At 50.0% G+C, this 13,961-nt stretch overlaps 6 protein-coding genes across 6 annotated transcripts; 2 read left to right on the forward strand and 4 right to left on the reverse strand.

The window, feature by feature from the left end:
* Positions 1-214: 214 nt before the first annotated feature.
* BBK36DRAFT_1186644 (hypothetical protein) lies at positions 215-4,544 on the forward strand (the record flags this gene model as incomplete). The annotated part of the gene is made up of 8 exons (XM_024896496.1): positions 215-1,586; positions 1,635-2,645; positions 2,706-2,939; positions 2,991-3,031; positions 3,090-3,108; positions 3,176-3,223; positions 3,296-3,451; positions 3,514-4,544. The coding sequence occupies 8 exons, from the start codon at positions 215-217 to the stop codon at positions 4,542-4,544; spliced, it is 3,912 nt and encodes a 1,303-aa protein (XP_024752597.1).
* A 400-nt stretch (positions 4,545-4,944) lies between these two features.
* On the reverse strand, positions 4,945-5,895 carry BBK36DRAFT_1137723 (hypothetical protein; the record flags this gene model as incomplete). Its single annotated transcript, XM_024893190.1, has 1 exon — positions 4,945-5,895. The coding sequence occupies one exon, from the start codon at positions 5,893-5,895 to the stop codon at positions 4,945-4,947; it is 951 nt and encodes a 316-aa protein (XP_024752598.1).
* A 36-nt stretch (positions 5,896-5,931) lies between these two features.
* On the reverse strand, positions 5,932-7,976 carry BBK36DRAFT_1104851 (hypothetical protein; the record flags this gene model as incomplete). The annotated part of the gene is made up of 3 exons (XM_024889193.1): positions 5,932-6,904; positions 6,983-7,823; positions 7,877-7,976. Coding segments are annotated over 3 exons (1,914 nt in total), but the record flags the coding sequence as incomplete, so codon positions are not given.
* An 828-nt stretch (positions 7,977-8,804) lies between these two features.
* Positions 8,805-10,633, forward strand: BBK36DRAFT_1110097 (hypothetical protein; the record flags this gene model as incomplete). The annotated part of the gene is made up of 2 exons (XM_024889542.1): positions 8,805-9,197; positions 9,281-10,633. 2 exons carry the CDS (start codon positions 8,805-8,807, stop codon positions 10,631-10,633), a joined length of 1,746 nt encoding a protein of 581 aa, XP_024752600.1.
* A 42-nt stretch (positions 10,634-10,675) lies between these two features.
* On the reverse strand, positions 10,676-11,963 carry BBK36DRAFT_1110377 (hypothetical protein; the record flags this gene model as incomplete). The annotated part of the gene is made up of 2 exons (XM_024889578.1): positions 10,676-11,102; positions 11,206-11,963. 2 exons carry the CDS (start codon positions 11,961-11,963, stop codon positions 10,676-10,678), a joined length of 1,185 nt encoding a protein of 394 aa, XP_024752601.1.
* Positions 11,964-12,526: 563 nt separating this feature from the next.
* On the reverse strand, positions 12,527-13,602 carry BBK36DRAFT_1186659 (hypothetical protein; the record flags this gene model as incomplete). The annotated part of the gene is made up of 2 exons (XM_024896497.1): positions 12,527-13,435; positions 13,495-13,602. 2 exons carry the CDS (start codon positions 13,600-13,602, stop codon positions 12,527-12,529), a joined length of 1,017 nt encoding a protein of 338 aa, XP_024752602.1.
* Positions 13,603-13,961: the final 359 nt, after the last annotated feature.

Here is a 13,961-nt window from a genome sequence, read left to right on the forward strand (position 1 = left end):
AGTGACCAACCGCGTGAGTCCTATCCACGCTGATTTTTTCTGCATATTTGTGACATCGTATTGGAATCTCTCTTTGGAACTGACCAGCTGTACCCTCCTAGTCGTTTGTACGGCCGTGACACTGGCCTAAACTGGGGGAAAGGATATAAGAGAGATAGAGCCTACAGAGCTATTTTCTTTCATCATCCAACTTACGCTTCAAAGGGAAACGCAAATGACTTCTGACGACCTCCAGTCGGGGACGAATGAGTCCCGGACTGGCGATCCTGCATCGACCACGATGGCTTCGACGCTGTTGAGCTCGAATCAAGGCGGAGGACCTGACGGTGGCACCGGCGGCAACGCGAAATCGACCGCACAAGAGATTGCCGGATTCACCAACGATATTGCGAATCTCAAGAAGATGATTCAGCAACTTGAAGAGAGACAGAAAGGCGCCGCACCGGTCGATGCTGAGCAGGAAGGGGAATCGGCAAAGAGAAGGGCATATCTAGAAGAGTACAAACGGATGGAAGGCTGCCTCTACAAGCATCGAAAAGAATGGGAGATTCAATCCCCACCTACGTATTGGAAATTTTGGGCTTCCTGCGATTATAATAAGGACGGGAGAAACTACCGCAACTCGTACCTCGATATGCCTTATGAGTACAAGCGACCGGATCCCTTTGACCCTACTCATGATTGCGGCGAAACCAAAGTCGATGCAAATACTGGCGCCCATGAGGATTTTGATTACGAGATTGACTACGGCCACCGCCGTGAACGGCTTCGCAAGAACTTCGAGTGGGACCTGGACCGTCTTTACCTGGCTGAAGAAGCCGACAGAAGGAGGAGGGAAAAAGAAAGGCCGCCTGAACCCATCCCGCCCGAAGAGGAGGAGGAGGAGGAGGAGCGGCTTGATTCCAGTAGCGTTTCACCGTCAACGTACGTTATACCCAAGCAAAATCGGGTAAGATGGCCCGTGTTTAAAACTCTGCATTCTGTGGCAGAGGAGAAGTCGCATGTCCTTGATGTTCTCATTGGTGAGCCTACCATCGATGAAGATCTCAGGGAGTATCGGTGGTATGGCCGTTCCAGCCAGCGGCCCCGTAAGGGAGAGAATGTCCAGAATCGCAAGGCGGAAGAGACAAACGAAGCTGGTCTGGCACCGTTCCCGGAGAGGATTCGAATTCACTCATCCATTCTTCGATACATACTCGCAGAAATCCTTGGATCAAAGGCGAACAGCTCCTTGGCCGACGTAAATTTTAGTTCTACGGTCGTCTTTGTGAGGCCATTCAGGGCCATCTTCTACTGCAGAGGGGCGTTGCAAGATTGGTACACCGCACTCGAGAAGAAGTTGAGAACCGTATCTGAGGCAGAGAAGAACGACCTGGATGCCCCAGAGGAGCCGTCTACTGTATCAAACCCTGACACTCATGCATCTGGACATGGTCCGGATCCGTCGCTGGCTGAAGAATCTCCAGCAGTTGAAAGCTTTTCTGCGAAAGAATTTACGGCCATGAAGACGGTGCAAGCTGCACAAGACAGCGTCAAGGGTGGTACCAGGCCTGGCGGCGAGAGGGAAGATGTAGCCGCCGAAGAGGGTGACGGGGGTGAGGAAGACGAAGACGAAGACGAAGAAGAAGAAGAAGAAGAGGGAGAAGAGGAGGAAGAGCAAGACAAGGGGAGTACCGACATCACAAAGTCTCCGACGGCACTGGTCCACCTACGATGCCTTTTGGACTTTATAGAGTCTGACATCTCCAAGAGGCTTGAATATCTCAGCGGGCCTCAGTGCCGCAAAATTCTATTTTCGGACCTCTGGCTCCTTTTTCGTCCGGGAATGGAGGTCATTGGGAGCGATGGAAAGCAGGCTTATAGAGTCATCGGCGTCTCCAGCGCAAATCACCGAGCTGCGTCGCCGTGGGAGAGGTGGTACAGCAATGCCCAAGACAAGCGCAGGTCGTTGCCCTTCAACATCACCTGCATCTATATCGATTTCGACGGCAAGAATCTCGGCCCGGTCACCAAAGTCTTTTACTTCAAGAAATTTGAGGGCGAGAAAGAGGTAACTTTGCTGGAAGTCTATCCGCTTCGTTTTCATCCTGTCAAGCGGTCTGACTTTGACGACTCGATGTGGGCTGAAGTCGAGGCGCTTCCTCCAGACCAACGATATCGACAGAAGTTGATCCGCCGAGGAGCCATGTTTCTCGATGTGGTGACCATCAAGCACATGTACTATGCCGGGCCGACCTTGGACACACGAGACGATGTCGAAGGACAAGTCGTTGTCGACTTTGAAACAGCCTTCTCCGTCGAGGACGAGACGCAGAAGGCGTGGAAGCCGGACTTACAGACGCTCATCGGGAATCCTCCTGTAGGGGTAGAAGATGACAACGAATTGAGGGCTTGCCACGGCCCATGCTGTTCCAACGATTTTGTATATGACGACTTGGATATGGACGAGCAGCAGAAGACTGATTACATCAACAGTCTCTTGCCCAGCGTGACCTCTTTGGACGAGCAGCCGTCAGTCGCCATATTGCCACGGCCATTGAGTGAGCTGCGAGCTAGCAGTGCCAACGCTACTAGTGTGTCAGACGACGAATTGGCCATTATGTCGTATCGTGTATTCGGCTTTGTCTTGCGTACCAGAAAATGGGGTCAGTTGTTCAAGAGGTCCCTCATCGACTTGTGCTTCATTGCTGATATAATATCCGTAGCCAAACTAGACCTTACCTACATGACGGCCATACAAGCACCCGATATCGAAGACGTGCTGTCTGATGAGCAGGCGCCCAATACTACCGGCAGTAAAAAGCAGAGGACGGCCTTTGATCGCCTGGTCATCAAGAAGGAACACAGGTCCATGATTGTGTCCCTCGTTGCACAGCATTTTCGAGACAAAAGGTTGACAAGCGGCCACCAACAACAGTTTGACATTGTTAAAGGAAAAGGTGAGTCGAGCAAACGAAATTAATATGTAGAATATGCTGACAGTGACACAGGAAAGGGGTTGATCTTGCTTCTTCACGGCGCGCCTGGAGTGGTGAGTAGCAAAGAATCCTCTCTTGACATGTGTTTCACTACTGATACAATACCTGCAGGGCAAGACATCTACCGCCGGTTTGTGATATTGGCATACGTCTCTTCCAACATGTTTGTCTACTGACACGGATGTTCTCCAAATTAGAAGGAATAGCTGAACTCTTCAAGAAGCCGCTGTTCCAAATCACCTGCGGTACGTGAATGCTTGCCATCCCCTTTCGCTACATCTGAAGCTAACACTGGTCGTAATTGTTCCCACTTCTAGGGGATCTTGGAACCACGGCAGCTGAAGTCGAAATGGCCCTGGAAACCAATTTTGCATTGGCAAATCGATGGGACTGCATCCTGCTGCTTGACGAGGCCGACGTCTTTCTGGCTGAGAGAACTAAAGAGGACTTTCAGCGGAATGGGCTGGTAGCAGGTGCGTCATCCTCACTTGAAGCATCTTTATTGCCATTTTACATTCACTAAACAGCCATACAGTGTTCTTGAGAGTTATGGAGTACTACGCTGGAATTCTTTTCCTCACAACCAACCGTGTTGGAGACTTTGACGAAGCCTTCACCTCGAGGATCCACGTCAGCTTATACTACCCAGAGCTGGACGCTGGAAATACTCTCGAAATCTTCGACAACAACCTGACTATGATTGAAGGCCGTTTTGCGAAGAAGAACAGAGTGATACACATTGACCGGTCAAGTATCCGAGGATTTGCAACCAAGCACTACTATGAACACCCACAGGCTCGCTGGAACGGACGGCAGATCCGCAACGCCTGTCAAACGGCATTGGCCCTCGCGGAATACGAAGCTCAGGGCAACAGCCACGAAGCCATCTTGAAGCCGGATGCTGTAATTAACCTGAGCGAGGCGCATTTCCAAACAGTGCAAAACGCCTATCTCGAGTTTACCAGCTACATGAACACGCTCTACGGCACCGGAGCTGCTCAACGGGCCAAGGAGGGCAGGCTACGAGCCGTCTGGATTGACGAGAACAACTGTGTCGTCGACACTACCGGAATGAGCCACAAAGGACAAGATAAAATGGCCGCCTTTCTCAAGGCAACACAAGGGCCGCTGCCACAGCAAAAAGTATTCATGCCAAACTCTCCTCCTCCACCACAGCAGTACGTCCTGCAGCAACCTCAATATCCTCAGGGGTTCCAGCCCCCGCATGATTCGCAGCAACGGCAACTTTTCCAGCAAGCGGGTGTTCCTCAGCAGATTTATCAGCACCAAACCGTTCTTGCTCCGCAGCCCGTCTATCCTGGTTCCAGCCAGGTGCAGCCGCAGCATGTTTCTGTTACCCAAACTTGGAATCATCAAAATGATACTCCGGGTAACGCTTCGTTTCAGGGCCCTACTGCGGCACAGAGCCCCTTGCAGGTCCCGCGTTCAATGCCACCGCAACAGTCGTCTGGGGCTTATCCTCTGGCAGGGCAGCAACAGCAGCAGCCGAATGCACAGCAGTTTGGTCAGAGTCCGCAAAGCATGTACACAACACCATCCCAGTGAAGAAATGGGTGGGTGTTCCTCAAGCAGCCTCTAATGGCATACTAAGAATGCTAAAGAGATATTTTCGTGAGATATATATATACATAGACGGAGAATACATAGCAAGCTGACCCGCCCTGACATTGCCGAGTATCGCAAAATATAGCAGGGGGGATCCCAAGTTAACCCCTGAATCTGAGGCCTTCTTTACAGTTTCGTAGTAAATCATCTCCCTCACGGAGAATCCTAGCTCACAGGAATGGAACGGAGTTAGAGAAGGGTCGGAAGACTTAATTGTCGTCAGGACCTTCCCATTCTTCCACTGTATCGTCTCCCCTCGCCGTCCAAAAAAGCCCCGAGCTTCTCCCAATAGTTCACCGCTATTCGATTGCGCTTCTGGAGTTAGGTAGTTGTGCTCGGGCTACTTTTGCTTTTGCTTCCCTTTCCCCGGCTGAGAGGCATCTTCCTCATCTAAAAGCAGACTCAGGGACTGTTCTCGCTCTTGCGTGAGAGGTGCTCGAAAGCGTTGCAAGCTGTCAAGTAACTCTTGTTGTGCTTGTTCAATTCGTCGTTTCCTTTTCTCAGCTTGCATCTTCTCCAATCTTTCCTCAATAGCTTTCCAGTTGAATGATTGCATTTTAGTCACCAATACCCGAGCCTTTTCCCTTCTCTCTGATTTTTGGGCTTCAGCAAGAAACTGATATTCGAGCACTTCGACGTCTTTTTGAAATGCCATGAGTTCCATTTCCAGCACATGTGCAGCCGAATCGACTCTCGTGTCTTTGTACTTTGACTCCTTTTCCTCTTGCAGTCTCTCAGTTTGTGCAGCAACCAACAGCGGGTGCCATATTAGTCTGAATATCCGGATCTCTCTTTCGACTTGCTTTCTTTCCTCTTCCATCTCGGGGTCTTCCCGCACTTGTTGGCTTAGCTTTGCTTCTTCTTCAATTGCATTCCCTTGAACCCTCGACACAAAGCGCGGTGAAGGAAAGCCCGAGTTAAACTTCTGAACCGCTGGGGAGCCTTCGTCTCCGTCATGGTTCCATCTGATACCCTCTTTATGACTCAGGCCGTCTCGTCTAGTCATCGTGACCTCCGACTTTGATGAACTGACGGTCCATTCTGATGATGTGTTGGCCGCTCCAGATGCGATATGACCCTCCTCACCAGATATATGCCCAGTTCCCGGAATAAACGGACCCTCTGTGGTTCCAGTAGCCTTATGCTCTCGTCTCCTCTTGTCCTCTTCAGCTTTTTTCTCAGCTTCAACCGCCTCGCGGACAGCGTGCTTAAACTTCCTCTTAGCCTCCTCCTGCTGCAACACCTCCTTCATCTTCTCTGTCGACTTCTCCACAGCTTTTATGTTGTCCATGTGGGCTCTCAGGGCCCTCCTTGATTCCTTTCTCCAAATATGCGGTCCCCATAACGTCTCAGCGTGCAGCATCCCTGGTTCAGTACGAGCGAAGATGCCAAGAGCACTACTCTTTCCAGGTTCTGTGAGAATGTCTGTTCCGTTCTTTAAAAGCTCGTCGACTTCGTTCAACATGGCGATTATTCCATAAGCATCCGCCAATCTTTGCTTTATTCGTATTTTTGCTGAACGGTCACCATAGCCCACCTCAAGAGATTCCAACTGTTCAAGTCCTGCAATAGCCTCATTTACCATACCAGCCATGATGCATATTTCGCTGAATAACTCAAGGAGGACGCGTTTTGTTGCATTGCCAAACGTCCAGTTTCTAACTGTGTTCTCGCAATGCTTCACCCGCATTTGGATTCCGGCCAATTCTTGGAAGAAGTCTGTCGCATCTTGTGCTGGTTGTTCCAGCGTTGATGAGCGTAACTTCACGAAATCTTTGCATATACTTAGTATACCCCTCTTTATTGAGTCCATGCTCATCTTGACATCTTCAGCTCTGCCTTCAACCTCTGAGTTTGAATCTGAATACCCATTGGAAGATCTATCAGACGCCGAAGAGACTCCGGCGGGCTGGCTTTCGAGGTCCGAACCCTTTATCTCATCAAGAGAGCGAGGCAGTGTAAACATGGCAAAACGTTCAAGGTGAAGGGCGATATGGCTTTGTAGTTGCTGTATTGTCTGCAAAACTCTAGAGCATATTGGACAGCTCCTATGCATATCGGTAATGGACTTGGCCAATGAGAGTGGAAGCGTCTGGTTGTGATGATGCTCATGTATGTGCGCTTCGTATGCCGCCGTCGTGGTGAAGGTCTCTTCTTCATGCTTAGGACATCGCAGAATAGTATGATGTGCCGAAGTCTCGTGTTGGATCCAATCGTCACGGCTATCATACAGTTGCTCAGGAGTTGAGCAATGCTCAAAGGTGCAAATGTAAGGCCTTAGATCTCGTATCAGATGTGCTCTAGAGGGAAGATGGTTAGCTCAGGCCGATTGTAAGGAGTCCAAAGCTACCAATTGAAATCCACAGGAGAACCCTTACCTCCAGGCCCTTTTTGCGAGAAGGGAAGCAGGACAAATTGTATAGCAATATGGACACTCAAAGAACTGATCCTTTGTAGATGCTTTTGGCGGCAATGGAAAGCTAACAGTGTCTTTGCTAGGCTCCCATGCTGATGGAGCGTATTCGGAAACGGCGACATTCAGGACGTTACTCTTCTCAAATAATTCATTCCCGGCACCATCTGCCAAGGGGAGTTGAGTCGCTGTAGTGATGGTCAATAGGGCTTTGGTTGGATTATTCTTTCCTCCGCCTTCTATTGGTTGGTCGGTATTTGGCAGCTCATGCGTGGGAGCGTCGATGACAACAGATGATTGTGCGCGGAGCTTGTCCTTGTGTTTTCTCCAGTAAGCAAATTGCTGCCGCCTGCGTCCATTTGCTCGAGCTATGCGGCGAACAAGGTACGACTCGCTGCCGTTGGAAATGCTCAGCTTGTTCAACTCCAACGTCGTTCTGATCGGTTCCCACACCCGATCTTGATCATCGATGTCGCCAACTTCCTGTTGAGGCTTGGCTGTTGGATTTTCCTGCAAAGCTTTATCTTTCTCATACTGCAGGAAAAGAGACCGGACATAATCGTAGTCAAATGATTCAAAGGATTTGAAGAGGTCAACTTTGGTCTCTTGATCGATTTGCTGGAAGTCTCTCGCCTTTGAAGACGGCAGCCTAGCCGCTGGGTTGCGGATCCAAACAGCCAGCTTATACAGGCGATCGATGGGATCCTTGACACTGTCAAGAAGTAGATCCATGTCCGACTCCATCTCAGAGTCAATGTCAGATTCTTCATCTTCTTGCTCGATATCTCCGTTGAGATAGTCAAGGACTGGAAGATAATGTTAGAAAGGGCATCGGTAGACAATTTGACGAAGCCTTTACCTTCGTCGAGAGACCTAGTTAGGCTCTTCACCATTTTCAGTATTGCCTCTCTCATGTGTTCTGAATCACGAATCCTGTAATCCAGGGAGCCGTGGCCCATTACAAAAACGCCAAGATTCACCGCCCAGAGCTCGAAGCGATCGAACTGGGCCAGAAAAAGGTCTTTTGGCCAGTTCCTTGACTCATCACGAGCTGGTTCTGAGATCTCGAACTGCTGGAGAAGCTTGAACCGATGCATTGCTGCGAGACCCGCATCGGCAAGGGACTCCATCGTAAGAGATAGTGGTGAGTAGCATCTGATGACGAGGACTCAATATTCTCAGAGCAGAAGCCGTTATCATAGGTATCAAGTAGTGGAGAGAGAAGGCAAAAGGACGGTGGGCTGGACATGAGGCTCAACGACTGGGATGTATGACGGCTTATGGAGAGCCGCAGGCGGGGAAGAGCAATCCAACAATCAATTGGCCACACTGCATGCAACGCTGCAGGGAGAGGAAGCCGAGTATTAGCCTGATACGGGGTACTCCGTACTGATCCAAGTATGGGAAGGCAGTCAATAGTATTTACATGTAGCCAAGTGCAGACGTCCCAATGTTACGCGTTCCATTCAGTTATGCTTCACTCTCTACGCATTCTGGCTCGAACCCTGTATTTTATCATCATTGGCGTCTCTGGCACTCCCGGCTACTCCATACCTATTTCGCGTATGCTACCTATTTTAACTACCTTACATGTATCCTCGATCACCATTGCCCACATACATACAACCAATTGCGTCGTTATACGACTGCCTGACCAGAAATCCCCCGCACCAGCAGAGCCTCACTGTGAGAACGCCACCAGACCTTGCATCCAACAAGCAGACGTCTGTCCATGACCCATTCATCCAGAGCGCAGTCGCATGAATTAGCAGACGCGACATTACTAAATGTCGAGCTTCGAACCTTTTGGAATTGTACTTCACGCAATCCCCATTCTCATTGCAGGCGCAGAGCTATGTCGTGATGGCTATGGCAAGGGCAAGCTCGCATTCCGCAAGCGAAAATATGTCGAGAAGCTGGCGAGGTCTCTGCTACTACATCAGCAAACGTTGTTGGAAACAATTCGTCTCATCATCACGCGAAGTGGCTACGGTTACGACGAGAAAGTGGTTCTCAGCGGAGACTCTCTTGCATATTTCAGGGACGACGACGTCCAGGCTCAGGTGGAGGCCTTTCTCGGGGACGATAACTATAGAGCATTGACCGGAAGAGTGCTGGATATCCAGGGCATCTTGGAAGAAGTGGCCAAGCATTTGGACGGTCTGATACCCTCACACAAGGTACGTACGGCAGCCTCACAGTCATGAGTGGTGTGTACAAGTTGGAAACAACTGGCTGACAGTTTCCTCAATTGCTTTGATAGGATGACCCATCAGATCTCATCGGAATCATAGAAGCAAATCAGACGGCAAAGAAACACAAGGCAGACATCATTCCTCGGCTCAAGGTTGCCTTGAAGAGCGACGCCATAAAACAGAGCATCAGCGAGCTAGACACTGCCACCAGCACGCTCCATACATTTTCGCAAACCGTACTGATGAATCGAGATGGGCCCTTCAGCTCACTAGTATCATCCAGCAACATGAGACTTGCCAAAGCATTCCGCCGTATTCAAAGTGCTTCAAAGAACCTATACACGGCCCTCTGTCGTTGCTGCACTGGAACATGCCATAACGAGCATAACGTGCACGTCTTTCTTGAAGACCGAGTCGACGTGGCATCTAGACTTCTTCGCTCTACCAAACAGATGAGTGATGAGGAAAGGGCGATCTTGGCCTTTCAGCTGATTTTCGCCGCAAAGATTCTTGCTCCCATCCAAACGAGATGCCATGAGCTCTCCGTCAAGTATATGCAGGAAGATGAGAGCGATGCGAGCCCTCAAGAACTGGTACCAACGCTTTCACGAGTGAGAGTCTCTGGACAACATCGCGTGGAAGTCAAGGATTCCGACCCGTTACGATCGAAGTTTGTCCCTATAGACAACTTTTGCTCGGCTATTGTAACGGCTCATGAGGAGGCACAACGTGTTGCCTTTATCCTACATGCGAGCAATAGAATGGGCCTCATCACCTCCAAGGAGCAGACGGTAATCCTGAAGAACAATTACCAAACCATTTCTCTCCGAGAAATTCTGTCGGAAACTTCCGGGGCATATGGTGCAAGGCTTCCCCTACAATCAGCCATGCTACTCGCCTCGAAACTCGCCTCAAGCTTACTTCAATATGCTCAAACACGGTGGTTCGGCCAAGCGTGGTCCAAAGACTCGATATCATTCCTATTACACCCCGAGAGTGAGCGGAAACGATCGCTTGCAGACTTTGACCGACCTTTCGTTTGCGCAAAGATCGAGGACACGGATGCGAACGGAGTGAATACCGCCGAACCCAAGTCTACCCTCCTGGAACTCGGCATCTTGCTCCTCGAGATATGGCATCAGACCACATTGGAGCATCGCTTTGCCGGTGTGACAAATCAGATTTCATCAGATTACTTCACGAGATTGTCTCTTGCTGCTCAGTGGCTAGACGATGACTATAACACGCTATTACCGTTATACGAACAAGCCGTGAGATATTGCGTCTACGGGGCATCTATGAAACGCTGGACGGAGTGGAATACAAACGAGTTGTGGGGGGAGATATGTAAAGAGGTCATTCAACCTCTATCAGACAACTGTGGGCAATGGAAAGGGCGTCCTGCGGCATGTTCAAAGTAGCGGAGCATTCTATCTCTATGTAAGCTGCTTCTTACATGTGAGCTACTTTTTTTTCATAAACAAGGCCGCTAATACAGAACTCTCAAACCACTCCCTGTCCTTAGCCCAGCCTTTGAGGACAAAGTCTCTCCCCAAAGTCAAGGCATCCAAGACCTTTGGCAACGGATACGGCAAAGGAGCATTCCGATCTCGCCGATAATACCAGCAAATAAGATGCACGCCAGCATAAACGGCAGTGCTAAATGCCAGCTCTTCGCTCAGCGGGCCATAACCCTCGATGAAGCCTTGCATGATGGGTATACTCGCAGCGATGTCTTTGAAGTGTTTGCGTTCGTAAAGGTCGGCTAGCATTCCGCCGATATCCACGGCGCGGTGGCCGACCTGGACGTTTTCCCAGTCGATTATGACGAGCTTGTTTGGTCCTTGAGGTGATGTTTTCTCATGCCAGGGACTGTCTGGTAGTAGAACGCTGTGTTTTTGGTTAGGGCCATGAACTGCTTGGAAGTAATATACTATATTGCCATAGTCTATGCTGAGGAGAGCAATGGAGTTGTGTAAGAACTTTGACTTACTTGCCAGCCCAGAAATCCCCGTGAATAATACCACGAATCCTATCTCCTTTAGTTGGTACCCTCTTAAACTCGTATTTCATAGCATCTCTGACAGCTTCCAACGTCTGTTTATGACCTTCTATCGTCTCAGGGTGACGTTCGAGAATCTCGATGAAGCTATCGTACGTAATAAGACACTTCAACCGACGCATGCCCTCGTTGGGCCCAACTCTTCTCCGAAGTTCAGCTTGGGCTGGCTCGGAGGTCCAGTTGTGGAAGAAGCGCAGCCAGGAACCCAAGGCGTAACCAACTGATTGGCTGCTGGGTCCAGGCAGAACGTGATCAAGCTTGGTCGATTGTAAGAGGTTGATGAGGTCTATAGTATCAGGAAAGTCTTGATGAACTTGAATGTGTGTATCTCGGTCAAACATGTAGCATCGCGGTGCCAAGACCACCGTAGAGCCGCTAGGGGTGATGACGATATGTGAAAGACCATCCAGAACACGGAGCATAGTCTCTTCAAAGACGCAGCGCGAGACATCAAGGGGAAATTCCCGGTTTACGGCAGCATAACCAGTCGAACGTTTGATCACGACAGTCTGCGCCGCTCCCGTATCTGCCTCTCCTTCGAGCGGTTGAAGAAGGAGTCCACGGTAGAGAAAGTTTGCTGTTCCGCCACTAAGCTTTGTCAAGGCTGAACAGGCATATTCTGTCTGTGCAAGCTGGCGGAGGACTTGTTGAGCCAAGGCATACTCCTCTTCCTCGTTGAGCGGTGCCATGCTATACAAAACGTACGGAAACTGAGAAAGTTACTCAATAACTCAAAGTACCCAATGGCAATGTAAAAGAAGAATAAGAGACAGATACAAGATCAGTACAGTTAATAGAAGGAGGTAAAACACGCCCGAGAGGAGAACAGCTCTGACGACTATGCGTGTGTACAGATGTTGCAGCTCTGAGTCATTGAGAACTTGCGTGCTCTAGGATCAGATGTGTCAATTCCCCGCATAAGCCCATACAGCCTACTAATGTAAGAAAGAAAAATGAGTCACAGACTTGATATCACATGAGGTATAAGAAAGGCCTACAGACACATATCAAACCGTAGAGGAAGACTCAGACAGTAAATGCTTATGGGAACTCTTGATATCTGTCAACGAATATCACACGCAGACGACTCCTATCTTTTTCACAAAAATGTACTCATGTCTGCCTCTCATTGAGCAATCGATAGAAGTGGTAGATTTTCCATTTTTGTACATTGAGTGTAGAAGGATGACTCTTTGCCATCTTCGTTCGTTTGAGTAGCGATATCACTAACCATTGCACAAGTGTCAACCCATTACCCCTCAAACGGCGCAACTGCAAATCCATGCCTCTGCGCGTGAATCCTTACCGACCCTCCCCCCTCCGCCTCACTCTCAACAACAACCTCCCCCCCATCAACACTCACCAGCCTCCCCACCTCCTTGTGGTCCACCCCCGTATCCCTCGGCCAGACCCTTACCAAAGCCCCCTTCTTCAACCCCAGCTGCTTCACCAGGACATCATCCTCGTCAACTCGCCCTTCAGCCTCATGATACTCCGAACCAAGTATCGCCCCCGCAGCCTCATCCCCACTCACCGTCCTCACCTCACCAAGCTCTTCTTCCGCCTCCTTAGCAACCCCCTTGAACCTCTCCATCCAAGAAAACACCTTTGGAAACATCTCCTTGGAGCACCACTCCTCCAGGATCTCACGGGGCACCCTCTCCAACCACAGAAACGACCACGCAACCTCGATATCGCCCAGACTCGGCCCCGCAGTCCCAAGGAGCCACTCCCTCCCGTCAGACAGCAGCGTCGTCTCCAGAAACTCGAATCCGGCCCTCACCCTCCGTATCGCCTCCGGCCTCGTCGCCTCCCAGCTCTCCGGCGAGAAGAACGCAGTGCTGCCGACGAGTTCGGAACGATCCTTTACAAATGCAGGATCGGCTGAACCTTTGTGGCTGAAGAGCACAAGTTGTATGACAAGCCGCGAGAAGCCGGTGTCCATGATGTAGACATTGAGAAGATGCTGCAAGGCCCTCTGTTCGGGAGTCGTAGTAATGGAAAGACGCGCATTTTCTCGTCCGGGGGGTAGTTCACTGAGTTTCGTGAGGATGTGTCGAGTGTCCAAGTATACGTCTCTGCCTATGGTGAGAATGGGTATGCGTCTGTATTTTACGCCCAGACGGTGAATGTCTGGACGGGGCATGATTTTAGGCTGGATCTATTGTAGACTTGAGCTGGCATTCTACACTTGGGGAGGGAGCTGAGGGTGTTGCGTACGCATTGTTGGTATCTGACTCCTTTCAGGGCAAGATACCATGACACTCTCATTGAAAAGGGAGAGTTCGCATAGTGATACAGGATGATGGGTTTCTCTTCTGGAGCCATGCTGAAAGTGACGATAATAGTTATAAGCTGGTTATTGAGCGCGCAGGGGAAGATGGATTCAGAGACTGTCATGGATGTAAGAGGCTCACCTCTCTTATATCCATGGCTGAAGGATTTACACCTATGGCAAGATAAGATTCAAAGGATGTCAGATGAGCAATTCACCTTTCCTAAATCCGTGGTTAAGGCTCAGCCTTTTCTCGGACTTAAATTCCCATGGGATTCCTCACGTGCGCCACTTCGGCAGTCGGGTGTGATGTAGATGTGGTCACAATAAGCGTATTGCTATTAAGCGTATTGCAATCAAGCGTACTGCGATTCTTCCCGCTTGCCGATTCGGCGATCGGACGTGTTATAGG

Source organism: Trichoderma citrinoviride, assembly GCF_003025115.1.
Source record: "Trichoderma citrinoviride strain TUCIM 6016 unplaced genomic scaffold BBK36scaffold_2, whole genome shotgun sequence".
Classification (NCBI taxonomy): Eukaryota; Fungi; Ascomycota; class Sordariomycetes; order Hypocreales; family Hypocreaceae; genus Trichoderma; species Trichoderma citrinoviride.